This window comes from Tupaia chinensis, unplaced genomic scaffold (assembly GCF_000334495.1).
Source record: "Tupaia chinensis unplaced genomic scaffold, TupChi_1.0 Scaffold000563_1, whole genome shotgun sequence".
Taxonomy (NCBI): Eukaryota; Metazoa; Chordata; class Mammalia; order Scandentia; family Tupaiidae; genus Tupaia; species Tupaia belangeri.
The window spans coordinates 1,798,842-1,826,173 of record NW_006160076.1 but is presented as its reverse complement, the minus strand read 5'-3'; the positions used below and the strand labels follow the sequence as shown (position 1 = coordinate 1,826,173).

Below are 27,332 nucleotides of genomic sequence, written 5' to 3'. Positions count from 1 at the left end.
TTCTTTCTTTTTGTCTTTGAGAATTTAAGCCAAAAGAGTAAAGTGAATATGCTTGAGCAACGAGGAAGGTCCAATGGCTGGCACAAAGGGATATGTAAACCTCACACATTTAAATCTGTACCAGTAGAAAAAAGCAGTTTGGTGAAAACTCTTTCTAAACCCTGAAAATAGGATAGTTCCTGAAACTTGGCTATCATCATCAGCCCAGTGACTTATTTTATTAGTTTGGATCTCTCAGGCAGCAAGGTAGAAACATGGCTTCATCCAATATAAATATTTTAAGATAGTAAAACCTAAACATTAAACCCTAAAAAGCATGGTATTGGGGAAAGGATGTTATGAATAAAATGGCCCTGGGAAGGAAAAAAGTCTGGGAGGGAAAGCTCTAAGGGGATCAGTGGCTTTCACCAGAAAAGTCTGTTCCAGATAAAGGTACTACTGCCTGGTGTTATATTTCTGTTTGGATTTTCAAGCACCTCCAAGATGACTACATATCTAGACCAGGAAATTAAAATGGTTATTGATAGAATGTGAATTTACATTTCCCAAACTTCATTCTACTCTCTTCAGCTGGACTATTAGCTTAAAGAGGACTTTTGTTTTGTGTGTGTGTGTGTGTGTGTGTGTGTGTGTGTGTGTATAACTGAAGTTTGTCTTTTTAAATACCCTTGTCTGTTCAAGCTTCAGTTTTACTCACTAGAGATGAATTTATAATACATGTCATTTTTAGAAGGAAGGGAGAAATGCCAATTAGAAGCAGAGGAAGAGAGAGTAGGGACATGTTCTCTTTCCCGGAATCACCTGTGAGTTGCCTCAGGTTTAGCCTCTAACAGCTGGGCCATGTGAGAAGAGATTTTTCCTGGTGAATAGCCAGAGGGGAGCTTTAATGAGGAGCTGAAGGATGGTGAAGGGGTCTCTTTGGGACAGATAGTACTTTTCTGAAAGAGGTATGAGGTCACCTCATTATGCTCTGCTGGAATGGGAGCAAGTTTTCTCATTCAAAGATAACCATTGTTAATATTTTATTCTTACAAAATCTGATTTTCTTCTTGTAGAAATTTGTATGCTTAATATTATGACTTGTAGATTCTTAATCAATAAACTAACTTTCACATGAATGTATACAAGGTATGAAGATACTTGAAAAAGTTTGTGGGGAAATGGATTAAAATATTTTGCTACAAAAAATTTTAAATCCATGCAGTTTTTTCATAGCACTCATTTTTCTTGAACTTTCTGAAAACTCCTCTTACGTCACCTAAACCAAACATGGTTTTAAGGGAATGAAGAAGGACTCCTTCTGTTCTCCAGTGATACCCCTCAGATCAGGGAAGACTTCTATTCCATCCAAAAGCTGAAAGAATCGGAGAAAACTTTCCATTCCTGAACTGCTTCACCTCAAAAGTAAAAGAGCTAAGTTCTATTCCAACAGAAGACTTCACCACTTGGTGAGATTTGATGTTTTAAAACAAATAAACAAACAAACAAAACAAAGGAGAAATTAGAATGTTCTATTACTGCCTGCTTTATGGATTGGTAAGGACTGTCCCTTCAGGAATGATTCCTGAGATATGGTTCAAGACCGGATGACTATTCTCCACAGATCTGGGAAGTAGAAAGCAACACTTTCTTCTCCCATCCAGGTCTGGGTTAGTCAGGTGGTGTTTGATCTCCATTTGATTCCTTGGGTCTTTTAGATAAACCATGGGAAACTGCCAATGTTCAACCAATTTGACCTACAGAAATGGCAATTTTAAATGAATCAGGCTATTAGATCCAAAAGGAGAAAAGTAACTAATTTAGAACCACAAGCATTCAAGATTATGGGGGCGGGGGGGGGGAGAACAGTGTATCTGACATTTTAGACACAAAAGACAGCCTCTGGATACATTTGATTAGAATAGAAACAAAGCTAAAGCTTTTCTGAAGACTGTTAAGGACTATAAATTGAAGATAAAAAACAAACCATGCTGAGTTTTTAGGTTTATAAGCACAAAATGGGAATACTATTGAGTTTCTTGTGATGCCTGTTCTTAATTTGCAGAGCAATTTCCCCATCTTAGTTACCTAGATTTCTTTCTCATCCACATCCATGTTATAGGGCATATAAAAAAAAACAAACCTTAAAATACCATGATATATTAATACAATGATGCTCTGATTTTTTTCTAAGCTCATTTATTTTTTTCTTCCTTCCATACATGAGAGACAGAGACAGAGGTTAGGCACTACCAACAGGGTCTTCATGTTCTAATCTTCCCCAGCCTCAGCCAAGTCAGGATCTCAGGCAGGCTTATCATATTCAGGGAGACCTTGGATCCTGAACCTGGGATCTTTTCATGTGGGTCTATCTAGCATAACTGAACATTGCATTACCACCGTGCCAACATCTGGCCCTCTCTATCTTTCCTCACAGGTTAAAGTCACTCTTTGAAAGGTGTAAAATCTAAGTCTCAAATTTGACCTTTTAGTAGAAATCACTTCCTACTTCTATGGAAAAAAGTAGCTCTTCGGCTTTTTTCTGCACCTCTAGGTAAAGATACTCAATAGTCATCTTTTTATTTTAAAAAGAATTATTTATTTAGTTTTATTTGTTGTTGTTATTATTATTATTATTATTATTATTATTATTATTATTATTATTATTTGAGAGACAGACAGAGAGAAAGGGAAAGTAAGAAAGTAAGCTGCCAGTTCTGGGACTGAAACTATAATCAGTCATGTGAGAGTCCAGAGCCTTAACCCCTATGCCACCTGCCAGCCCCGCTACTCAATCTTTATAAAATAACATGAATTTATTTATACTTTGGATTGATTTGATAAAAGTCTGCATGACCAACTTAAAGGAAAAGTTAATAACAGGCTAAAATAGAACATTTATTTTATATGCTATATAACTACCTACATTTCCTATTTTTAATAGTATGAACAAAAACTCACTGTCCTATTTATCTGACATTAACACCACAGTTCTCCTTTTGAAAGTACAAGTTATGGGGACCAGCAGTTGACATAATGGCTATGTCGCTGGACTCCCATGTAGTCGACCGCAGTTCGCGTCCCGGACCCGTTGGCTTAAACTCACACCAGGCGCATGTGTGTGCGTGGCCAAGATCCCAAGAGGAGAATGGAGGAGAAGGGATTGCGATGTGGCCATCCCCCCTTGGGGGATGATTTTTTTACTTTCTGTCTCTCTGTCTCTGTCTTTCTGGTGAGTGCACTCACCCTATGGTAAAAACCTCTCCAAAAAAAAAAAAAAAAGTACAAGTTATACATAATTGACATTTTCTAGTCTTAACTATAATAACTACAAATGTTTAAATTCAATGTGATGTTCTATAGGAATTTGGAAAAAGATGTGTCCCAAAAGTTTTTATTTTATGTTTGACAATGAGCTAATGAATGAAAACTCCAGGAATTATTTTAAATAGAGCAGGAAGGAGTGAAAAACAGAAACTATTACAGTAAATTTCATCCTCTGTCTTTCTGGTGAGTGCACTCCCCCTATGGTAAAAACCTCTCCAAAAAAAAAAAAAAAAGTACAAGTTATACATAATTGACATTTTCTAGTCTTAACTATAATAACTACAAATGTTTAAATTCAATGTGATGTTCTATAGGAATTTGGAAAAAGATGTGTCCCAAAAGTTTTTATTTTATGTTTGACAATGAGCTAATGAATGAAAACTCCAGGAATTATTTTAAATAGAGCAGGAAGGAGTGAAAAACAGAAACTATTACAGTAAATTTCATCTAGAAGAAAAGAAAACATGAGAATAGCTAAGATAATTTGGAAAAAAAAAATGAGTAATGGAATGAATTTGACTTAGAAGACATTAAAAAAGTATTTGTAAAGCTACAGCAGGTAAAACATGATATTGTGATAAAACAACAGGATATTGTGATAGTATGGTAGATGACATGCCCTAAACAGATCATACAATATACGATATACATGATACAGAAAACATTACAGACTAATTAAAATTACTTGCTGATTATTCAGCAAATACAAGGAGAACGTTGGCTATAATGAGAAGCAAGATAGATATTAACTTAAATTCCTACAAAAGGTATTACAGATAAATTAAAAATTTTAAATGTTAGAAAATAAATCATAAATAGCTAAAGAACATATAGATACCTACTTCGGTTTTGTTGTTGTTGTTGTTGAAAGAGAGATTTTTGCTATAGGGTGCATGAGAAAGCAAGCCTCTAGGTCCAGGACTGTAATCACAATCAGCCATGTGGGAGTCTAGCTTCTTAACCACAATAACGCCTGATGGCTCCAAAATATCTTTAATGTTCTTTAAAATTTTTCAGAGGATCAGATGGTTATGAAGTAATGTTCAGTTGTTTACTCTTTGGTATTGGTTTTTTATTTTTAGGAGAGATTTTTGCTATAGGGCACATGTGCCCACCATAAAGACAGAGAGACGGAAAGCAAGAAATTACCCCCAATGCAAATGGCCATGCCACAATCCCTTCTCCTCCAGTCTCCTCTCGGGATCCTGGGTATGCACGCACACTTCCCTGGCATGAGTTTCAAGCCACCAAGTCCGGGACTCGAACAGCAGTTGGCCATGTGGGAGTCCAGCAACATAACCATTATGCCATCTGCTGGTACCTGGCATTGATATTTTATAATTTACTTTTGAGTAGAAAAATATATGCAGAGAAAGTAAAATCTACTAAAAGATTATGAAAGAATCAGAGGTGAGATTCTTCCACTTTCTTTTCTAACAATTCCAGGTGTAGGCAACTATAATACTTCTCTTTTTTATGACTCACAGCCACTTTGCTAAGGAGTTAAGCTACCAGAAAACTATTGGAAAATTATTTTGTCAATATGTTTTAAATTATATGACTCTGGGGGAAAGAGAAGAAACAAAAATCACTAAAAATAATAGCTCATTTACTCACAGCAGCTACCAGTTTCTGTTCTGTAGTTACAAGTGCCATGGTGAGATCTCCTGCTTTAACAATGAAATATTCCTGTTATTGACCTTCATTAAAGCAGTATTCAAAAATATCATTACAACATAACTGCTGCTGGTCAACAATGTGTGTTACCTTGATCACATCACTTCATCTCTTGTAACTTCTGAGCCTCTAGCTTTTAAATAAACAGTCTTGGTCATTCTAAACTGAGGAGTTACTGCCTTCCCAGAGCATTTGTAAATAATTAGAAGTGATTTAATGGCTAGGGCCCAGCAATGACAAATGCCCTACAGAGAGCATGGGCAGTCTTGCAAAATGAACTGTCCTACCCACAATGGCAGTAACAACCTTGATTATCTTTAGTGTTCCTTCTGACAGTCAGTGATACCATGTGTCTGTCTATTCGTTTATTCATTCAGTCACCAATTACTGGGCCCCCACTATACCCTGAGCACCAAGCTTCCCTCACTCAAATATTCTAGAAACCCTGACTTGATTATATTCTTTCCCTTCTCTTCTTTCTGAAAGTATTCCCTTACCCACAGGACCAGCAGACACTTACAAATTAGAATTTTTGAATTTAAACCAGTAAAGGAATAGAGCCCAAGACTCAAGTGCTTTGGGGGGTTGTAAAGACACTGAGAACCAAATAGCCTCACTTCAGCTCTCCCAAGGGTTGAATAACATCCCACTTTGCCCTCAGTAATTCAGGAGTAGAGGCCTTCAGCTTCACTGGCCAAGGCCTTCCAGCCAGATAATGAAATCCCAATTGTGGAGCATGTAGCTAAATATTTCAGCTGTATTCAATCATTTTTAATTTTTAAAACAAAACACCAACTGTTTTCCGCTCAGTGAACAGTTTTCGCTGGCAAACTGAAGTTTTCTAATGTACTTCAAATGGCATGTGAGGCCAGTTATAAAATCTGCCTGAGAACATATTACATCAAGTAGGATCATTAGCTTACATTGCTAATTAACTGTGCAGTGAGCAACTGTGGACTGTAGTACAAGTCTTGTGTGTTGCCACCCAGCACACTTAGCCTCTTTAGGACTGCTGTGACCTTTGGGCTCAGCCCCCCCCCCCTTCCATCACAGTGGTACTTAGCACTCTTATTGTACTTCCTTCCTTCATCATTTCACAGCAACACCAGGAGCAACATACTGTTATGAGAGCATATGTCATTTTTCGAAGGACAAAGAAGTATGAGGGTCTGTGTAGGTCACAAAAAGGGATGGTGAGTGCTATTTAGACTACTGAGAAGCCACTCTGGCACCTAGGGATGCTTTGAGAATATAGAAACCTTTAATAATTTTGCATACTACATTTCAATGTTTCTGATCATTATAAATCTTAATATATATTTGTTCAATAACTATTAGTGGTTACTTCTCATGCACCCAGAAGTGTTCTGGATGCCGGGAATACAGTCCTGTCATCATGGATCGCCAGATGAGTTGGGAGGTCAGACATTAAGCCAATAATTACATGTTAATTAAGTACTATCATGATTGGCACTACGAAAGAAAAGTACTGACACAAAGAAAGCATAGGAAGCAACTTATAAATGCAGACTTGAAGGAAAAGAAAGCAGAAAGTTCAAGACAAGGATAGAGGATCCCACAGGGATGGGGACACATGAGTGAAAGTTCCGAGGCAAGAAAAAGGGACTTGTTCCAAGTAGGAAAAGATGCTAGCTCAGTTTAGGTGGCAGAAGTGGGAGAGGGTGTCATAACTACATTTAAGAGATGGCTAGCAGATGGAATTGGGAGAACTTGGTGATCAACAGGATGTAGGCAGTGATAGCAAATGAAAATTAGAGACCACGGCGCTGTGTTCACTGCTGGGTAGTAGCAGCCACTTAAGATTCTAGCAAGGAGCTATACTGAACAGTGAGACAAGTTACAGGTTTCTTATTTGGTTCATGGGGTTTATCAGCAGTCTTTCAAGTGTAAACTCTATCTTGGAAAGTATATCCAGAGGTGTTACCAGGATGTGGTACAAACCGAATCAGCTCATGAAGAGCAGACTATGTGTTTGGAATTAGGGCTATGGACTGGTATGGAGAGCCAAATAACTTACAAAATATTTTCATGTGCATCATCTCTGAGTTTTATACTGAGTTGATGAGGTCATTATCTTTATTCTACTAACAGGAAATCGAGGTTTCCTGAGTATGTGATTTTTCCAAGATCACACAGATCTAAATAAGGAGCTAATTCTCAAATTCAGAGTTTCTGGCTGCTGGCACAAGGATCTATTCATTTTACCACATTATTCAGCTACATGATTGGAGTAAACTTTCCATCTACTGTTGGGGCTTTCATGTCAGATAGAATCTCACAACTTATGCAAAATATATAGAAAATGAAATCAAAGTTATTTTTCTATATTGTTTAACCTTTTTTATAACACTATTTTATAAATATTTGTAAATGTTTGTAACTAATATTTGTGTGTATATATATATTTAGAGCATTTTTTAAATTTTAAGTTACTTTTACTGGTAGTAAAGAGACAATTCTGGGAGAAATTCTGTTCAGCTTTTCCTTAAATTCTAGTGATAAACCATTGTAGGACATTTGCACGCAGTATCTACTCTAAAGTAGCAGGACAGTATCTGAAATGACTGTGTATTTTCCCCATGCCTCAAGTGTTCACATGGCGCCTGTCACAGCCCTGAAGAAGATAAGAAGAAGTTGTCTAACATAGTAGGGCAAGAGAATATTCACCAGCAATGAGGCTTATTGATTTACCCTCTCTTCTTTCCCTCAAGGATTGGGAGGTATTTAGAATTAAATAGAACAATAAAGTCAATTTGTGTTTATTTCAGAATCTGTAGTGAGTACATCAGTTCTGAGTCTTCACAAAAACTCAGGTTTAGGGATAACGCATAGGTCTTTCTACTGCACTGAATTACTTCATTACACAGAACGCTTCCCCACAAACCTCCTGTTGTTGCTTACCTTCCTCCCTCCCTCTCAATAGCTCCTGGACTGTTTTGTGATCCCAGTTGTGATTTTTCTCTCCTGGTTCTTCCTGCTGATCCGGTACAAGGCTGTGCATTTCATTGGCATCGTTGTCTGCATCCTGGGAATGGGCTGCATGGCCGGAGCAGATGTACTTGTGGGAAGGCATCAAGGAGCAGGTGAGTTTTGGGAAGTTCACCAAGTTACTGCCCCCTGTACATGAGGCCAAGGCAAGAGATGCGTTGTTCATGGTTAGATGTAAACAAGGACCTTATGAACCCAGATCTCAATGTCTGTGTCCTATTCATGTTTTCTCCCCACACCTAAAACTGAGACACATAAGAGATGCTTAGTACATGTTTCTCGAGTGAATGAAGGATGCAGAATACAGTGTTTATGCTCTTTCTACATGAATTCAAGGATATTCAGACAGCATTTAAACTGAGAGTCAGTCAAGACCTTCGTGCAGGTTGCTTTGAACATCAGACCAGCTGGTTAGAGGTGGTAGCACTGAGTCAATCCCCTCCTGGAACACACTTCCCCTATCCTAACCCTTTCCTCTGCCAAGCAAGAGAAGACTACTGGGTGAAGGTTGGTTTCTAGAACTGAAAGTGAATATTTAAAGTTTAAAGGCTAGAATTAGGAATATTCAAAATTATTATGAGGGAGAGCTAAGTATGTTCTTCTCTTGCATGGTTTTCTATTCATTTATTTGGGGAGATGGAGTTATTGCTATCAATCACAGCTTGTAGACCCATAACATAAAGCTTTGTGGTTAACTCATGAAATTGCTGTGAACCTGTTGACGGAGTCCTTATCCAGGTGATTTCCAGAGGACTTTTTTTTTTTAATTGAATATGACAGTACATTATTTTCTTTATTTAAAATTTTTTAAAATTTACTTTATACATTCAATCACAATACATCACTTAGCTTCTAAAGTGCATTTACCCAACATAGATACACCTCACACCAATCCAGTTTAGAATATTATACACGTTATCATCAATAGACAACCAAGCATTCCTGTGTCCCATAAATGTCTGGCCTCTCTATTTTTCTCTTTAATTTATTTCCTCACACTCTCCCCTTTTCCCCCAGAGGACCATTTTAAAGACATTGCAATTCTTTTATTTTCTTGAAAATTTATTTAATTTTATTTATTATCATTATTTTTCAATTTTTCTATAGGAGAGAGAGAGAGAGTGAGAGAGAGAGAGAAAGTGAGAAAACAAGCTGCCAAATCTGGGACTCAAACTACAGTCGACCATGTGGGATCCACCACCTTAACCACCACACTACCTGTTGGTCCCAGAAATTCTTTAAAATATACCAAAATCCTTGTGATACAGAAGGGTTTTTGGAATGGGGGGGGGAATGACCCCATTGTTAACATCAAATAGGATAGAAAATGTCCACTTGTCTATAGTTCTTGAAATTGCCCTTTCTTCTAGGAAATTAGATGATAAAATGTCAAAATTGGAGCATTTTTCTTTATGAGACTAAGTCATTTGAAGTCTTTGAAATGATGCCATTTATGTTGCACCATAGAACTTTATAGCTTGTTCAGCTCCTTTATATTTCACACATGAATGTCAAGACCCAAGAAGCCAAATGAGTTGCCCAGGGTCACAGAGCTGACAGAACAGGGACTAAAACTCAAGGATCCTGATGGCCGGGTCAGGACTCCTTCACTCTTCCATCTTCTGGGAGCTGAAAATACAAGAACAAAAGACAGACAGCCTCAGCCTTACACAATATTATCAGTCCCTTCCTCAACAGATGAGCTGAAAATATATAACCCAGCATTTCCCATGTTCTTTTCTATGAAATACTGGTTCCAAAACATGTGAATAGATTTATGTTCCACATATGTAGTGATCTTGAGGTGGATAATCTATTTGGACCAAACAGAATGCATTTTCATCTGTTACTGTGTGGCCAATTGTTCTAAAAATCAGAGTTTGATTATACTTTCTCAACTTTCTGTACACTGTATAAGCACAGACTACACAGAAGTATGTACCCTAAGTTATGAGAGTTTTGCCTTGCAGAACCCCAGAAATTCACTCTGGCCATCATCTTGCATGTCAAGGAAGACGATTGACCCAATAAATCTAAGCCTGTAAGCCTAGAATGAAAAGCTAGCTAACTGAATTCACTAGATTGTTCACTAATCCCATGAAAAAAAATTGTTGCTTTCAAATGAGATGTAAGAAAAGAAATAGTTTTATTAGAGAAAAAGAAAGTCAGTCCAGTTGAGGGCCTTCCAAAGTGGTCTGTTTCAAAAAAACACAGGTATGATTAAAACATACGGGAGTAGTATATCTGTCCATTTAAATCTGCTTATGGTCTTTGGCACCATTGACTTTGTGACACGTCAAACACCAATGTCAACGGAATTAGACTTTTTCCTTGTGGAGCACCCTTTGTGCTGTGAAAATGATGCCCAATATATGGTTTAATATTTTCTGGCAGCCCAGAGATAGAGTCTAAGGGCTCATTTTTAAAAATTGTGGTTGGATAAGCTGTACCTCTATAAAAATATTAAATTAGGTAGCAATTTAATCTATCACATATTAGATTTGATAGATTCCATCTGTCAAAATATTTTTTAGAGATTTTTGTTATAGGGTGTTCGTGCTCGCTAGAGAGATAGAGACAGAGAGAGAGAGAGAGAAAATGAGAAATCCCTCCCCAGAAGGGGTTGGCCACAACACAATTATTTCTCCATTCTTCCTCAAGATTTTGGGCACACATGCATACATACTCAGCATGAGTTTCAAGCCACCAGGTCTGGGACTCAAACTCCAGTAGACCACGTGGAAGTCTAGTGCCTTAACCACTATGCCACCTGCTGGCCCCTAAAATGTTTTAATAAAGAAAGAAAAACACACACACGCACACACACTGATTTGAAGTAAATATGCTATAAAAATATTTTATTTGTTTTCCCTTTCATGATAGAGTTTGGTTCAATTGCATTAATTAGCTAGTTATAAAATCCTTCTAAAATACTCCTGGCACTCACCAGAACTTTAATCAAACAACTCTATATAAATTGTTATCACCTTATCAAGAGCTTTTTGTAGGAAAAAAGAATGTCTGACTTAATCTTTTTTCTATTTTTAAGAAAGAGTTTTCTATGTACTGATCCTCCTGCCTCAGTCTTCCAAGTAGCGGGGCCCATAGGCTCATGCCACTATACCTAGTTGTGGTCCATGCCATTGTACTTAGCAGTGGTCCATGCTACTGTACCTAGGGTGGGCCAGAGCCACACCTGGGCCTCTTCTGTGGCCCCGCCTGCCCAGCCTGCCAGTGCTACTGTGGCTGAACCAGACTTGATCCTTTTAAATTGCTTAATCCAAGTTTCACTTTAGCTTGGGATTTTGACAATTCTTTTCACAAGCACATTGATTTTGGCTTGTTCAGAGTTACTTTGGCCTTGTTGTAATTAAAGTAATTGCTTTGATTCTACTTTTGTTAGCATGTTTTTCATCAACTATCCAGGAATTCCTCTTTTTGATTTAAGACTTGTTGAAGGAAACTTCTCAGATGGAATCAAGTACTCCAGATAAAAAATATAAATGTCAGGAGAGAATGAAATGCCAGGAATAATCCTTTTGATGAAACTTGACCAGCAAGTTAACCCACTATAGACAGAGATGGAGAGAAAGCAGTCCAGTCTCGGGGCTGGCCGGTGGCATAGTGGTTGAAGGTGCTGGACTCCCACATGGCTGACTGTGGTTCGAGTCCTGGACCTGGAGGCTTGTTTTCTCACTTTCTCCCTCTCTCTCTGTCCCTCTCTGGTCAAAATAAAATAAATACTTAAAGGTAAATAAAATAATTCTTTTAAAAAAAGAAAGCAGTCCAGTTTCTGAAGAGTGCTGTACATAATAGGAAGGATGCAAACACTTAAGCTCTGATTCTGCACATGCCACAGGTACAACTGAGCATACACTGCAGGAAGCTTCCATATCTCTCAGTTTACTTGAAAGATGTCTTCTCCAGATTTGTCAGTAAATATCAGTGGACCTAATATGAACGTGTGCTCTCTCTTTGCCACCTTAACTGCATGTCAGCATTAAGAAACACCATCTCTGCATTTACTGATGCATGGAGGGACATTACTTTTTAAAAAAATAATTACGTATTTAACTTTATTTATTTATTTATTCATTCATTCATTCATTTTATTTTATTTTAATTTGACCAGAGTGAGACACAGAGAAAGAGAGAGAGAGAGAAAGTGAGAAAGCAAGCCACCGGGCCTGGGACTTGAACCGTGGTTGGCTATGTGGGAGTGTCTAGTGCCTTAACCACCACACCACCTGCTGGTCCCCATGGAGGGACATTTCTAATAAAAGTGACTCCTGAGAACATCATAGATTTTGGAGTGTATAACAATGACTTTGTAAAGCCAAAAAGATACATCTCCATGAGTACTTTCCTGGGAAAACTTCTAGGTATAAAAGTTTAGGAAATAATAGGACTAAGATAAAACTCAATTAAAATAGCTTATTATGAACTATATTTCTTGCCTTTCAAAGTATCCTTTTTTTACCAGAATGTAATCTTGCATCTTATAGTTCCTTTATCAGAGATGATAGATACTCACATTTTTTTAATTATTAGACATAATTTTATATTTATTTCCAGAAAAGGAAAATATTTTAAGGAGAGCCAGCTAATTAAATACAATATATAAAAGTAACATGTTTATGGAGTGCCCACTGGTGCCAGGCACTTTCTCATACATTGCCTTTAATCCTCCCGACTATACAAAGAATGTTTATTCTCATTTTTACTGCTGAAGAAATCAAAGTTCAGAGCAGATATTTGTGTAATATCACCCCACTGCCAAAAATTTAGCCAGTGTTCTTTCTGCTATACACTTAATGCTTACTGTTTCATGATTATTCAGTCGTCGGAAGTCATATGCATTTTTGCATAGAAAAACAGAAAAATACTTCATGACTTTTCTGGCTATACAATATGATTCCTATAAGAAATGTATATCTATTTTGTCATAGTAAATTAGGGTGAACAACTGTCCTTAATTGCCCAGAATACAGGCCTTCCCTTAGATGTGGAACTTTTGTTGCTAAAATCAAAAGAGTTTTAGGAAAACAAGACAGTTGACCCCCCCATGAGACTCAAATGTATTCAGTGGGATGGGTACCTTTTCATGAATTGTGCTAATAGTGTTCCAACACTTCAGAATAGTACAACTCACCATTTATTCCTAGTAGTAAGTAGTATTTTTAGATAAACCTTCCCTCATCTCCCATGACCAGGCATACAGAAATATTGCTACAAACATGGTATTTCTAGACTTAAACAAATATCTAATATGGGAAGCTAATTTTCACAAAACAATTATGACTGACTTGATTGGAATCAAGTAGCAATCCAAAATGAGAAATGCCCAGCTCGAGGAGACAGGTGGTTGATCAAAAGGAATGATTAACTCACTCTTTTTAACCACCATTTGGCAAAACACAATAAGATAAGTGCCAGATACTACCCGAAGCATTTACATGTATTATTTCATTATATTCTCTAAATAACCTCATTTTAAAATAAGGAAACTTAAGTTCAAACAGACTCTATAGCTTATCCAATGTTATACAGCAAGTAAGTGACAGAAATGTGATTAGACCAGCTCTACCTAAATTAAAAGCTATTGCCACTCAAAACCTTTACCATAGAATAGACTAAGACGTTTTCAGTCTGCTCAGTCCCTTTAGATATTTATTGAGATATTAAAATGCCCCCGAATCCATGCTAGGGTGTACATGGAGTATAAAGTAAGTAAGTAACAGTTCATGGTCTTCAGCCTTCTTTGTAAGAAAACAAGTGGGAGGAGGACTAAGACATACAACTTAACAAGTAAAGAACCTGGAGTGGAATTCCATGGATGCCATGGAAAGACACCATTGGTGTGAAATTCAGAGAATGAAGAAATGTGTCAGGTCGGATGGACATTTCAAAATTTCACATGTGTCCATTTACCTCAAATTTGCAAAACATCACTCATTATTATTTCACACACAGATAAAGACTGATTTCCTGAGTATAACTCCCCCTTGAACACTGTGCAAAAACTGGTACCACCATGTCAGGTCCCCACTGCACTAATAGTGCATAAGACATAGAGTTATATGTTGTAATTTCCAGTCATCTAGATAGAAAAGATTAGTCCTACTACTTATACTTCTTTTATTTATTTATGGATTTTTGTTTATTTATTTTACATTCATTCACTGTATATCATTACAGCATATAAAATGAGTTTTCCCATCCAGAATACACTGATTATTGGCCCAGTCAAAGATATTACCATACCTATTATCTTCTACAGATAATTTTCCACTTTGTGTTTCTTAGCTGTTTTGCTTGTTAAAATGGCAAATACTTCATTATATAATAAAGTTGGGTAAAGTTATGTTCTGTTTGGAACCAGCAGTTGGCATAATGGCTATGTCGCTGGACTCCCATGTAGTCGACCGCGGTTCCAGTCCTGGACCTAGTAGCCTAAACTCACACCAAGCACATGGGGGTGCATGCCCAAAATCCCAACAGGAGAATGGAGGAGAAGGGATTGCGGTATGGGTATCCACCCTTTCTATCTCTCTGTCTTTCTCTGTCTCTTTCTGGTGAGCACACACACCCTATAGCAAAAACCTCTCCAAAAAAAGAAAAAAGAAAAGAAAATTATGTTCTGCTTAATTTAATTAAATTTTTCATATATGATATGAAAATTATTTAAAATTACTTAAAAACTAACAGACATAATTACCAGTGAAATTATAATAAATAATGCTTAATCTTTTGTCTTTAGAAAATACTACTAAATTTTGGTTACACAAAGCTATATTACGTTATCAATAATTATTATTGAATTGATAAAGAATCAAGGCACTAGTGAAGATTTTTTATAGTTAAAAACTAGTTAAGAAAATAGCTTGGGACCAGCAGTTAGCGTAATGGCTATGTCACTGAACTCCCATGTAGTTGACCGTGGTTCGAGTCCCGGACCCATGGCTTAAACTCACGCCAGGCACGTGTGCGTGTGTGCCCAAGATCCCAAGAGGAGAATGGAGGAGAAGGGATTGTGGTGTGCTCATTCCCCTGGGGTGGGGGTGATTTCTCGCTCTCTGTCTCTTTTTCTCTCTCTTTGTCTTTCTGGCGAGCACATGAGCTCTATAACAAAAACCTCTCAAAAAAAATAAAAAGAAAAGAAAATAGTTCATAACTGTACAAATGTGGAATTTGAAGAAATACTGGCAAAACTATTCACTGAAACACTGTGTCTTCTTATCGGGACTTATAAAAGTTTAATATTCCCCTAATTCCTATTAAAATATTTTATTATAATTTAGTTTTTTGAATACATTCATGTAAAATTAATTTCATTAACCAAGAATTTTATTAGGCAGCATTTCCACACTTCACTACTACAACAATAATTGATATTCATAATAATGACCCCATGTCAGTGGTGTGCTCATTCCCCTGGGGTGGGGGTGATTTCTCGCTCTCTGTCTCTTTTTCTCTCTCTTTGTCTTTCTGGCGAGCACATGAGCTCTATAACAAAAACCTCTCAAAAAAAATAAAAAGAAAAGAAAATAGTTCATAACTGTACAAATGTGGAATTTGAAGAAATACTGGCAAAACTATTCACTGAAACACTGTGTCTTCTTATCGGGACTTATAAAAGTTTAATATTCCCCTAATTCCTATTAAAATATTTTATTATAATTTAGTTTTTTGAATACATTCATGTAAAATTAATTTCATTAACCAAGAATTTTATTAGGCAGCATTTCCACACTTCACTACTACAACAATAATTGATATTCATAATAATGACCCCATGTCATCACATGATTCTGAAATGTGTCCTGAACGAAAAGAGACTGAATATTGTTCATTATAATATTTTTGTTTTAGTTATAGATATGTTTTATCTTATGGGCCATTTCTCAAATGAACTACTTAAAGTTGAAAGTTTGTCATTATTTTATAGGTGACATATTAAAGGATTAATCAGGTTGCTGAAGATTTTTCCCTCTGTCAAAGCAACCTTAATTTCCCTAGAAGACATACCCAGGACCTCTTACCAGGTCTGATTTCTCATCAGGGTATCATCAGATCCTCAGCTCATCTGCTGAGTAGTGGGGTGGGGGCTGGTAGCCCTCACATAACCACATTCTCATTGCCATTCCTGTGAGAATGATTTCAGCAAGCTGCTACCTTTTGGATGTCTTCCCTTCTCTCAGGTCCTGACCAGAAATGGCAAATTGCCTTAGGAAAAGATCACACCATTTAGAATAATCTTCCAAGGTAACCACATGCCAAGGTATTTCCCCAACCGCTACCCAAATTCTTTCATGTGAAGCCATTGCCTAGAAATTGCTCAGTGCTCCCTACTGACCAGTAAGAACCTGGTTCTGCAGTGTTTAATTGCCCCTGCTAATCTAGGAATGCATGGCTAATCTAAAGCGAATCCCTTCTGTGAAATCACGTCAGATGAGCATCCTTTCCATCCTGCACCTGTACTTCTCAGAGCTGTGTGTCACTGAGGCTCTGGATGCTGACTGGCGCAGGACAGAGCCAGAGCCCAGTCGAGTACAGAGCCCACCAGTGCAGCTGTACAGCTGGGTGTTTCCACTCTCCTTCTTCACGGCTCCACACTTCCTGGAGTAGAAAGAATATGCCTAATTGTAGGAAATAACTGAGTAAAATGTTTATTTACAAATGTGCATCAACAAAGGCCAATTGAAATTTAGTTCAAAACAAATTTTTATTGAAAAAAAATGAACATATTAGTGTGATTTTGAACTACATGTATGTCCGCTTTTACATGACTTACTTCTAGGGAATTTAAAATTTCAATGAATACTTCCTTTCGCTCTCATTTTCTAAGCAAGTATGCATTTTGTCCATTGTCAAGATGGAGTTTTGACTGTTCCTGTTATAGCTAGTCTTCTTATATAGCAGAGGGTGAAATTCATATTGATTCTGTTTGTTTGTTCTACACTACGTTCACTAAGCCATTGGATAATGATACCCTGAGGCCAATATAATATGTGCACCTATTAGCATGTACTCATAGACACATACCTGGACAGAAGACATTGGACTTTGTGGAGAAAAATATAGAAGAAAATGGTTCCTTTCTTAGTTCAAGAAGACTTCCAAGTGTATTGACATGGGAACAGTGTCTGAAATTATTTATAGAAAATACTTTGGCATCACCTTAAACATGCTTTGCAAATAGGCCCCTTCCAACAATCCTCCAAATTTGAGTGTCCTGAGACACTAGTGAAAATTCCATAGCAAACAAGATACGGGGATGAGAAGACTTGCTTTTTATATCAGAACATTTCTAGAGTACAAAAAAGTAAACTTTACTAAATTTCAGTTGTAAATTGTAGGACTTCCTTTAAAATGTCAAAATAGAACAGGCAAAGGAAGCTCAATTTGCTGATTCCAGATTCTTGTTTTAAAAGTTTTTTAGTGAAGCACTTGTTTTTTATTTCCTTCCTAGGAGAAAACAAGCTTGTAGGAGACCTTCTGGTCTTAGGAGGAGCCACACTGTATGGTATCTCTAACGTCTGGGAAGAATACATAATCCGAACCCTGAGCCGAGTGGAATTCCTGGGAATGATTGGTCTCTTTGGTGCATTTTTCAGTGGAATTCAATTGTGAGTAAAACATCGTAAGAAATGAATAGAGCAGAGAATATCAGGAGTTATTCTTACAATTTTTGTCCTGGGGGTGTAAAAATCAAGGCTGAAAAACAGTCACTAGTCTCTCACCTTGTGCAATTCTGCATATGCTGCATCTTTATTAGTACATTTCTTTAAACTAAACAACTTCGTTACCTACTATTGTAAAACATTTAATGGACTTTGAAGATAATTTATAAGAAATGGTTAGAAATACATTGATTCTAACTGAACCAGTTAGTGTCTGATTATTCAAGGAAGATATTTTGGCATTGTTTTATACATGTTTTGCAAATAGGCTATTTATTCATTTGTTTATTTATTTATTTTGGAGAGGTTTTTGCTGTAGGGCATGTTCACTCTCCAGAAAGACAGAGAGATGGAAACCAAGAAATCACCCCCCAAGGGGGGATGGCCATGCCGCAATCCCTTCTCCTCATTCTCTTCTCGAGATCTTGGACACACACCTACATGCGCCTGGCGTGAGTTTAAGCCATCAGGTCCAGGATTTGAACCACGGTCAACCACATGGTAGTCCAGCGACATAGCCATTACACCAACTGCTGGTCCCATAAATTGGCTATTTTTAACAGTTCTCCAAATTTCAGTGTCCTGACACTGGTGAAAACTTCGTAGCAAGCAAGGCACAAAGACAGGGCATCTCACTGAGAAAGACTTATTCTGGGTTCATTTTAAACTAATAATGGCATTTTAAAGCTCCTAAGTTTGGGCTTCAGCTTTGTGAGAGTAAAAGGAATTGCCGAATTTGGGACCAGCAGTTAGCATAATGGCTATGTCACTGAATTCCCATGTAGTCAACTGTGGTTCAAGTCCTGGACTCAGTGGCTTTAACTCATGCTGGGCGCGTGTGCATACGTGCCCAAGATCCCAAGTGGAGAATGGAGACGGGATTATGGCGTGGCTATTCCCCCCTGGGGGATGATTTCTCGCTTTCTGTCTCTCTGTCCCTCTCTGTCTTTCTGGCAAGTGCACACGCTGTTATAGTAAAACCCTCTCCAAAGGAAAAAAAAAAGGAATTGCCACATTCAGCTACAAGTACCCAATATTTTGTACGTGGGTAGCTTATTTTATGGATTATTATTCTTGAGTCCAAAAAATATTTCAGAGATCTAATACTCATTTGCTTGTCAAAGTCCATAGAACTGACAGGCTCCGCAGGGAGGCTGCTGCTAAATTAACGGAAATGGCCTTAGGGTATGTTTGGCCAATGGGATACACTAAGGGTGCCCTAGATTTAAACTGATGCTGATGGAATGGTGTCAACCTCACCTATTGATATTCTTCTGGAGCAGTGGTTCTCCAAGTGTGTTCTTTGGCCAGCAGCAATGGTATCAAATAAGACCTTGTCAGCTTTGGTGCATTTTTCAGTGGAATTCAATTGTGAGTAAAACATCGTAAGAAATGAATAGAGCAGAGAATATCAGGAGTTATTCTTACAATTTTTGTCCTGGGGGTGTAAAAATCAAGGCTGAAAAACAGTCACTAGTCTCTCACCTTGTGCAATTCTGCATATGCTGCATCTTTATTAGTACATTTCTTTAAACTAAACAACTTCGTTACCTACTATTGTAAAACATTTAATGGACTTTGAAGATAATTTATAAGAAATGGTTAGAAATACATTGATTCTAACTGAACCAGTTAGTGTCTGATTATTCAAGGAAGATATTTTGGCATTGTTTTATACATGTTTTGCAAATAGGCTATTTATTCATTTGTTTATTTATTTATTTTGGAGAGGTTTTTGCTGTAGGGCATGTTCACTCTCCAGAAAGACAGAGAGATGGAAACCAAGAAATCACCCCCCAAGGGGGGATGGCCATGCCGCAATCCCTTCTCCTCATTCTCTTCTCGAGATCTTGGACACACACCTACATGCGCCTGGCGTGAGTTTAAGCCATCAGGTCCAGGATTTGAACCACGGTCAACCACATGGTAGTCCAGCGACATAGCCATTACACCAACTGCTGGTCCCATAAATTGGCTATTTTTAACAGTCCTCCAAATTTCAGTGTCCTGACACTGGTGAAAACTTCGTAGCAAGCAAGGCACAAAGACAGGGCATCTCACTGAGAAAGACTTATTCTGGGTTCATTTTAAACTAATAATGGCATTTTAAAGCTCCTAAGTTTGGGCTTCAGCTTTGTGAGAGTAAAAGGAATTGCCGAATTTGGGACCAGCAGTTAGCATAATGGCTATGTCACTGAATTCCCATGTAGTCAACTGTGGTTCAAGTCCTGGACTCAGTGGCTTTAACTCATGCTGGGCGCGTGTGCATACGTGCCCAAGATCCCAAGTGGAGAATGGAGACGGGATTATGGCGTGGCTATTCCCCCCTGGGGGATGATTTCTCGCTTTCTGTCTCTCTGTCCCTCTCTGTCTTTCTGGCAAGTGCACACGCTGTTATAGTAAAACCCTCTCCAAAGGAAAAAAAAAAGGAATTGCCACATTCAGCTACAAGTACCCAATATTTTGTACGTGGGTAGCTTATTTTATGGATTATTATTCTTGAGTCCAAAAAATATTTCAGAGATCTAATACTCATTTGCTTGTCAAAGTCCATAGAACTGACAGGCTCCGCAGGGAGGCTGCTGCTAAATTAACGGAAATGGCCTTAGGGTATGTTTGGCCAATGGGATACACTAAGGGTGCCCTAGATTTAAACTGATGCTGATGGAATGGTGTCAACCTCACCTATTGATATTCTTCTGGAGCAGTGGTTCTCCAAGTGTGTTCTTTGGCCAGCAGCAATGGTATCAAATAAGACCTTGTCAGAAATGCATCGGCCCCACTCAGATCTACTGAATCGGAGTCTCTGTAGATAGGGCCTATGAAATGGTGTTTTAACACGCTCACCGATTGGTTTCCATGTACCTATAACTTTGAGAACCATTGGCTTAAAGAATGCTCAATCAGAAAATTGATTAAACCGGGCCAATTGGTAGCATGGTAGTTAAAGCTGCTGAATCCCACATGGATATCTGTGGCATTTGAGTCCTAGACCCAGAGGCTTAAAAAAAACTCACCAGGTATGTGCATGCCTAAATTCCTAAGAGAAGAATGGAAGAGAAGGGATTACAGTGTAACCCTCTTCCATTGGGTGTTGCTTTCTCATCCACCTACCCCACCCTATGCCTGTCTCCCCATTTCATGCCATCTCTCTCAGGCAAGCACACATGCCCTGTGGCAAAAAAAAAAAAAAAAAAAAAAAGATTTTTACCGAACTTCACCCTTTGTGTTTTAAAAAGCATCTGAGCAAGAAGGAACAAAGGCTGTAGGCAGACCGGGTGAGAAGGCAGTGGAAGGGTTGAGCTTCACTGTCCCTGGCACATTCACACTGCTGGCCACATTTACTGAGATCCTTCCAGGGTCAACCTCAGGTGCCTAATTAGACTTGCTTCTACAAGACTCAAAGTCATTTTTAAAAATTCAACAGATTGCTTCATTATTTGTGTAAGTCTGGTAAGTTAAAAAAAAAAAAAAAAGAGGAAGTAGAGTGCATTGTATTCTTGCTTATCAAGTCCATTTTCTTTGAATTTTCAGAGCTATTATGGAGCATAAGGAGCTGTTAAAGGTGCCCTGGGATTGGCAAATAGGTAAGAGTTTGCTCATGTCAATTGTTTTCAGTAGACCTGAGAAATGTGTTTAGAAAGTAATGTGGGTGAAGATGGGGCACATATAAGGCAGGGACTTAGAATGGCCAAGGCAAAAGAAAATGAAACTCTCTCACCATGTAGGGATCCCTATGCACAATGAGAGGCTGAACTATATGATTCATGATGTTTCTTAATTGAGCTTCAGCTAGTTCTCATCGTTAAGATGCCATTATGGGAGACATAGAGAAGTGTGTCATTGGATTAAAGACCACCCAGAAAGGAAAAAAAAAAATGCCCTGGAAGCAGTGGTAGCACATAAATGACAGCAATTTGCTCTAACCAAGAAACACAAAACTGATGTGATCATTAAAAAGTGGCACTTTAGTAAGGGAAGAGACTGAACTTAACAAAAAGAAATGAAAGGAAGCAATGTAATGGACATTCTGAGCCCATAAAAACCTTTCCAGACGGGAGTAGTTTGCACATAAGAAATGGTTAATTGATCTCCAAATGGACTTAGAAAATACCAGACATGCTTTGAGCTAGTTAATAGTCATCCAGAGCATCTCAGATTCCACCTGTTTCTAAAATCACTTTCCTCTAAAAAATTAAGGACAAGTATTTCGGGCTCTAGATGATGCTCTAATGATCGATCACACAGCAAGTCCTAGCAAGGACTGACATTGAATACTCTTAGACGCTATCTCTACAATGTCTAGCCTGAGACAAACTGGTTCCAGTAGTGAATTCAAAACTTGGCCTGTGGGGGGTGCTTGCAAAATGTGTGCAGAAAAAAATGCAAATGGGAAGTGGAAATGCAGATGTTCCCCCTCTTTAAAGCTGGCTGCTCAAACCATCTCTAGCTTCTATGAGCGTTGATAAAATTGACAGCTTCATGCAAATTCTGCTTCCAGGAGGAAAGGCAGCAATGACAAAAACTCACCTGCATCACTTTACCTGGCCCCCAAGCACCGGAGGCCAATTTGTAATTCCCTCTGCAGGCCTCTGTGAGCTATAGAATTATGCACACTCTCTCTAGGGGTTTCCTCTGGTGACTTCAAGGACTGGCCAGACTTTGTGTCTTTCACAGAGTCCTGCCATTTAATTTCTCTTGAGCTTTGCTACAAATGTGATAATTAAAGTAAAAATCAATAGAGAAGAGGAAATGGGGAGGGGAGAGGAGAGCAGCTGGAAAAGGAAATCGGGTGCAGGTTACAGACGCATGTGCTTTTGTGACTCACAAAGCCAGGAAACAAAAGGTTACTCATGCTCAGTAGCTCTCCACATGTAGTGATTCACGAGCATAAATTAATTTGATATTGATGATAACAGCAATGATCAAAAAGAATTTATCTTTTAATTATGCAGATGTCGTGTGCACATCCACCAAAGTTCTGTGAAATAATTCAGTGTTAGTTAAATGTGTCAGCAGAAGATAGTTTTATTCCAAGCTCTCAGAGTGCCATTAAAATGTCAGTCCTCTGTCATCAAGGTGATGAAGAGTGGTGTAAGAGAAGCATGTAACAGAGCCAGAGCCAGCTATTTAATTCCTGGTTGGAAATGAGGCCAAACTGGCCTGGAAGAGGAATCAAATATTGATCCATTTCTTTCTGGAGTGTTTGTAGGGTTGTGTTTGAGGGTTTTGTTTTGGTTTGGTTTTGGTTTTGGGTTATTTAAAAAAAAAAAAAAACTTTGTCCCTCATTACCTCACCCTGACCTACTGCTACAAGGTTCTGTTGTCCATCTTGGTTCTGGGCACATGGCATCCAGTGAATAAATATTCATTAAATAAAAGAATGATCAATGACAAGCAAAGCAGAAGGGTCCTGTTCTGCCCTCCCCTCTCACAATATATCAGTAAGAGGGAAGCAGCAGAGACACTGGCAGGGCTCTTTAGGCTGACATTGCACTTTCTCTCTGGGGAGAGGGGTGGTGGTAGGGCAACAGCCGCAACTCAAGAGCCAAAGAGGCAGGGGAACACCCAGGGAGAGCATCCTCTCAACCCTTCACCACACTCCCTGGAAGTCAATCCAGAGTCCCCAGATCTGGTCACTGTGGACAGCTTACGTTGTCTTTGTAAAGAAATCAGAATCCCAGGCAATCTTCACTCCCCATTATCTGTCAGTGAGTGTCTCTCCCCTTCCCCTCTCCATGTCAGAAATCAATCTCATAGCATCTCTTGGACAGCTCACGTGGCTGTCACCTTTATCAAAGTAAAAAGATCTTTTTGTCTCCCGCCGAGGTAAGTGAGATGATAAATATGTTTTATGTTTTCTAGACTTTTTAGCATATTTAGCAGATTTTTAAAGCAGATTCTATTATTTTTCTTATAACGTTGACCAATTGCAAGATAAAGTAATTAAAAGCAAGAAATAATTGTGTTGTTCAGGCGTTTTTGTTCCTTTGTTTTACTCTGTGGAGCACAGACTGGTTGTGAGGTTGTGATTATCGAATCAGCAAACTTTTTACCGTAAACTCAGGTAAAAACATATAACCTAACAGTCAAAATGTCCTCCTAGGAAGCAGGACGTCAGAGTCATAGTTATAAATCTAATACATAACTTAAGCACTCCCTCGTTCCCATTTTACATATTGTGCTAAAGGATTTGTGGAGCAGATGTAAACTGAAGGGAAAGTCCGGTGTCACAGGGAAGGAAAGTGTGCTGGGGGTCAAGTCACATGGGCGTGCAGTGTTCAGGGGGTTCCTTCACTCTTGATGTGGGTGATGCTTCTTTGGGCTTTTGTTTCTGTTTTTGTTTCTGTCCCTCCCCACCCCCCCGGAAGCCAAAACAAGAAGCCATCTTTCCCTGAAGATGGACCAAGGGAGCCATAGAGCAGAAAGGAGAATGACTATCTTTCTTTTTACTAGTGTTGAGTATGAGGCCTCAAGAATTGAGGTGACCCGGCGAAGCTCACAGCTGCCTGTAGTGGAACTAACTTATACACTCTGAGCAAACCCAGCCAGCCTGGTCTCCTTTATAAGTTTTCTGTGAAGTCACCTTACCTAGTCATTAGTTTTAAGAATTAAAAATAATATCTTAGAAATCTTCTATATGCAAAGGACAGAACACCATGGATCACAAAGACAGAAATGAGATAAAATTTTATGCAGCACACACAGATATATTGTATGTACATTACACACACACACACACACACACAGACACACACAGAAAGAGAGAGAGAGAAGTGTTCTTTAGAATCAAATAGGATGCTCCTTTGATGCCTTGTATCTCTTCATAACAATTAAACAATTACTAGATTAGTGGTATGTACTCAGAAAGTTTGTTTTTTTAGAGAGAGATTTTTGCTACAGGGCATATGTGCTCGCTAGAGAGACATAGAGACAGAAAGCGAGAAATCAGCCTTGAGGGGATGGCCACACTGCAATCCCTTCTCCTCCATTCTCATCTCGGGATTTGGAGCATGCATGCATACATGCACACGGTCTGAGTTTTAAGTTGCTGGATCTGGGACTCAAACTGTGGCCAACTAGGTGGGAATCCAGCAACATAACCATTATGCCATCTGCTGGTCCATGTTCTCTGAATTTAAATGCAGACAGCTTGTGTAACCTGAGGTCCAATTAATTACTCAATCTCTGTCTGTTGCTGTTTGCCTGTTTGCTCACAGAGCCATCTCTTACCCTTCCTCTGCTATGTCTATGCAAACTGTACCTCTCAGGCTCCTGTCAATTGGCCAGTTAGTCTGGGCCAATGGAGGGCAGTAGAGGGAGACTGGAGGTGGAAGAAAGAAAGAAACCAGGATGTTTACCCATTTCCTTCTGACTGGGGTCAGGTTTCTATTATTGGCTAAGTCTCCTCTGATTTTGCCCCTGTTAGTCTTCCCTAACCTCTGATAACCTGATCTTCCTGTGTCTCTAACTTTTGGAGTATGAGTTACTTCCTGCTATTGCCAATCTCTAGTTCCCTCACCATCTTGTTTCCCCTCTCATCCATTCAAACATCTTTGTAATTTATGATCCATGTTAACTGTTCTCCATTGAGGCTGGTATGGACTGTGTTCCTTGACTGATATGCTCTATAAGCCTCTTCTTACCTATATAAAGAGGATAATAGTAAGAGCATTATACTGTTGTGGAGATTAGTTAGTGTATGTGTTACAAAGTACGTAACACATAGTAAGCGCTCAGTGGTATTAACTGATAATATTATTTTCAATCTTCTAGCTAAAATCTTTTTACTGCATGAGGACAAGAGCCACCAAATCCTATCCTTAGCAAGAGAGAAAGCACTTCAAACAAGAAATAGTTGTACATATACTCTGTCCATAAATGTAGTTATTGCAGCCATTATGAAGTTGTCAGCCAAAAAGTAATCCTGTTGATTTGTTTGATCATCTTGACCAACTGAACACCCTCCCTGGAGAGCACATTGGGTCTTCAGGTGCAGTGCTAATGTCTCTTACTAGCTAACATCCATCAAAGAGCAGTAAATCAGCAGCCTGGCAATACTGCCTTGCAACTCTCCATGTAATCATGTGTTCCCTCAACTGATTATGCTTTATTTACAAGACAGGATATTCACACAGTTGGAAGGAGAACTTTAGGGCCAACAAGTGGCATGATGTTTAAGGCAGCTGGATCTTATGTGCTTGATTGTGCAGTTCAAGTCCATGATGTGGTGGCTTGAAAAACATGCTGGGCATGTGAGCATGTGTGCCCAAGATCTTGAGAGGAGACTGGAGGAGAAGAGATTGAAGCATGACCATGACCCTGAGGGGTACTTTGTTTCTCTCTCTCTCTTTCCTCCTGCTCTCCCACCCATGAGTGCACATGCCCTATTCCACATTGTTTTATAAAGGGAAACTTCAGAAGAACTAAATTTTGCAAAGTTCAAGTAAAGAACGATTTGCAATCAAGCATTCCTCAGAACCAGAAGAGGTTCAGAGAGCTCCACTCCACCATGTAGGCAGGCAGTATTTATGGACAAAAAGGAAAGTGAAATATGGAAACAACTGGACTGAAAACAACTTGGCAGTTGCCTTATTTGAACATGGTCTGAACTGGGAATGGCTGAAGGTTGGCTGCCATGATTGGCTGAGGCTAAGCTACGTCTTACAAAAGTACACTTCTGAGTTAGGCTTTCCGTTAATTTACGTAACAGTTAGGTTGCAGTTCCTATGTAAGGACTCAAAATATGGAGGCATCCTCAGGCCAGATTTAGTTTAATTTCACAGTACACAAAAACATTGGTTGATCTAGCAAAATGATTGTTTGTGATGATGTGTATATTCCATTTTCATCCTCCTACATCTCATCTCTCCACCTTTAGAAAATGCACTTAGACTGTTTATGTTGGAAACATCCTGAGGTGACCTGTAAAATGAAGTCTGCTGTGTATCTGTTCTACTTGCCTTAACCAGTTAGGCTTGGAGAGTCACACCACTTCTCTGAGCCCCCAATTGTATGTCCAGCTCCCTATTGGACACATCCTCTGGCATGATTTAAAATTTAATGCATTCAAAATGGAACGTCTTACCTTCTTCCCCTGAAAACTCTCCCTGCCTTATATTGTGGCGTCTCAGTAAATAGCACCACAACTCACTCAGTTTCTAAATTAGTCAGCACCCGTGGGCATCCTCACTACCCACATCCAGTCTATCACCAGGACTCATCGGATCTTCACAGGCCCAGCTATTTCCCTTCTCCACTGCCTTTCTGAACAAAATCAGGAAAGCTTCCAGCTCAGCTAGTCCGGACTATGACCCTGTACGTCTAACTGGCCTCTTTCCATGCTTTTCTCCTTCCGATTCCTTCACAGAGTTGCCAAAATGACTTTACAAAAGTAGATCAGACGATGTTATTTACCTGCTACAAATCCTCAGTGCTCTGTGTTACAACTAAAGTAAGGTATCAATTACTTTTTAAGACCTGCAAGGCCCACATAATCCATCCCCTTCCTAATTTTCCACCCTTGTCTCTTGTCACAACCCACTCCATTCATTCTGCTCCGCTGTTCTAGCCTCTCTTACCTCCCAGACACTTCAGGCCCTGTTTCTTCTCAGAATCTTTTCATGTGCAGCTCTTCCTGCCTAAAATACTCTTTCC

At 38.8% G+C, this 27,332-nt stretch overlaps 1 protein-coding gene across 1 annotated transcript in view; it reads left to right on the top strand.

Annotated features, from left to right (window-relative positions):
- The window catches only part of SLC35F1 (solute carrier family 35 member F1), a 205,945-nt gene that overhangs the window by 143,255 nt on the left and 35,358 nt on the right, over positions 1-27,332 (top strand). The window contains exons 3-5 of the mRNA XM_006157863.3: positions 7,928-8,087; positions 17,465-17,621; positions 21,210-21,262. Of these exons, the coding sequence (XP_006157925.1) occupies positions 7,928-8,087; positions 17,465-17,621; positions 21,210-21,262 (370 nt within the window). The remainder of the gene's footprint in view (positions 1-7,927; positions 8,088-17,464; positions 17,622-21,209; positions 21,263-27,332) is intronic.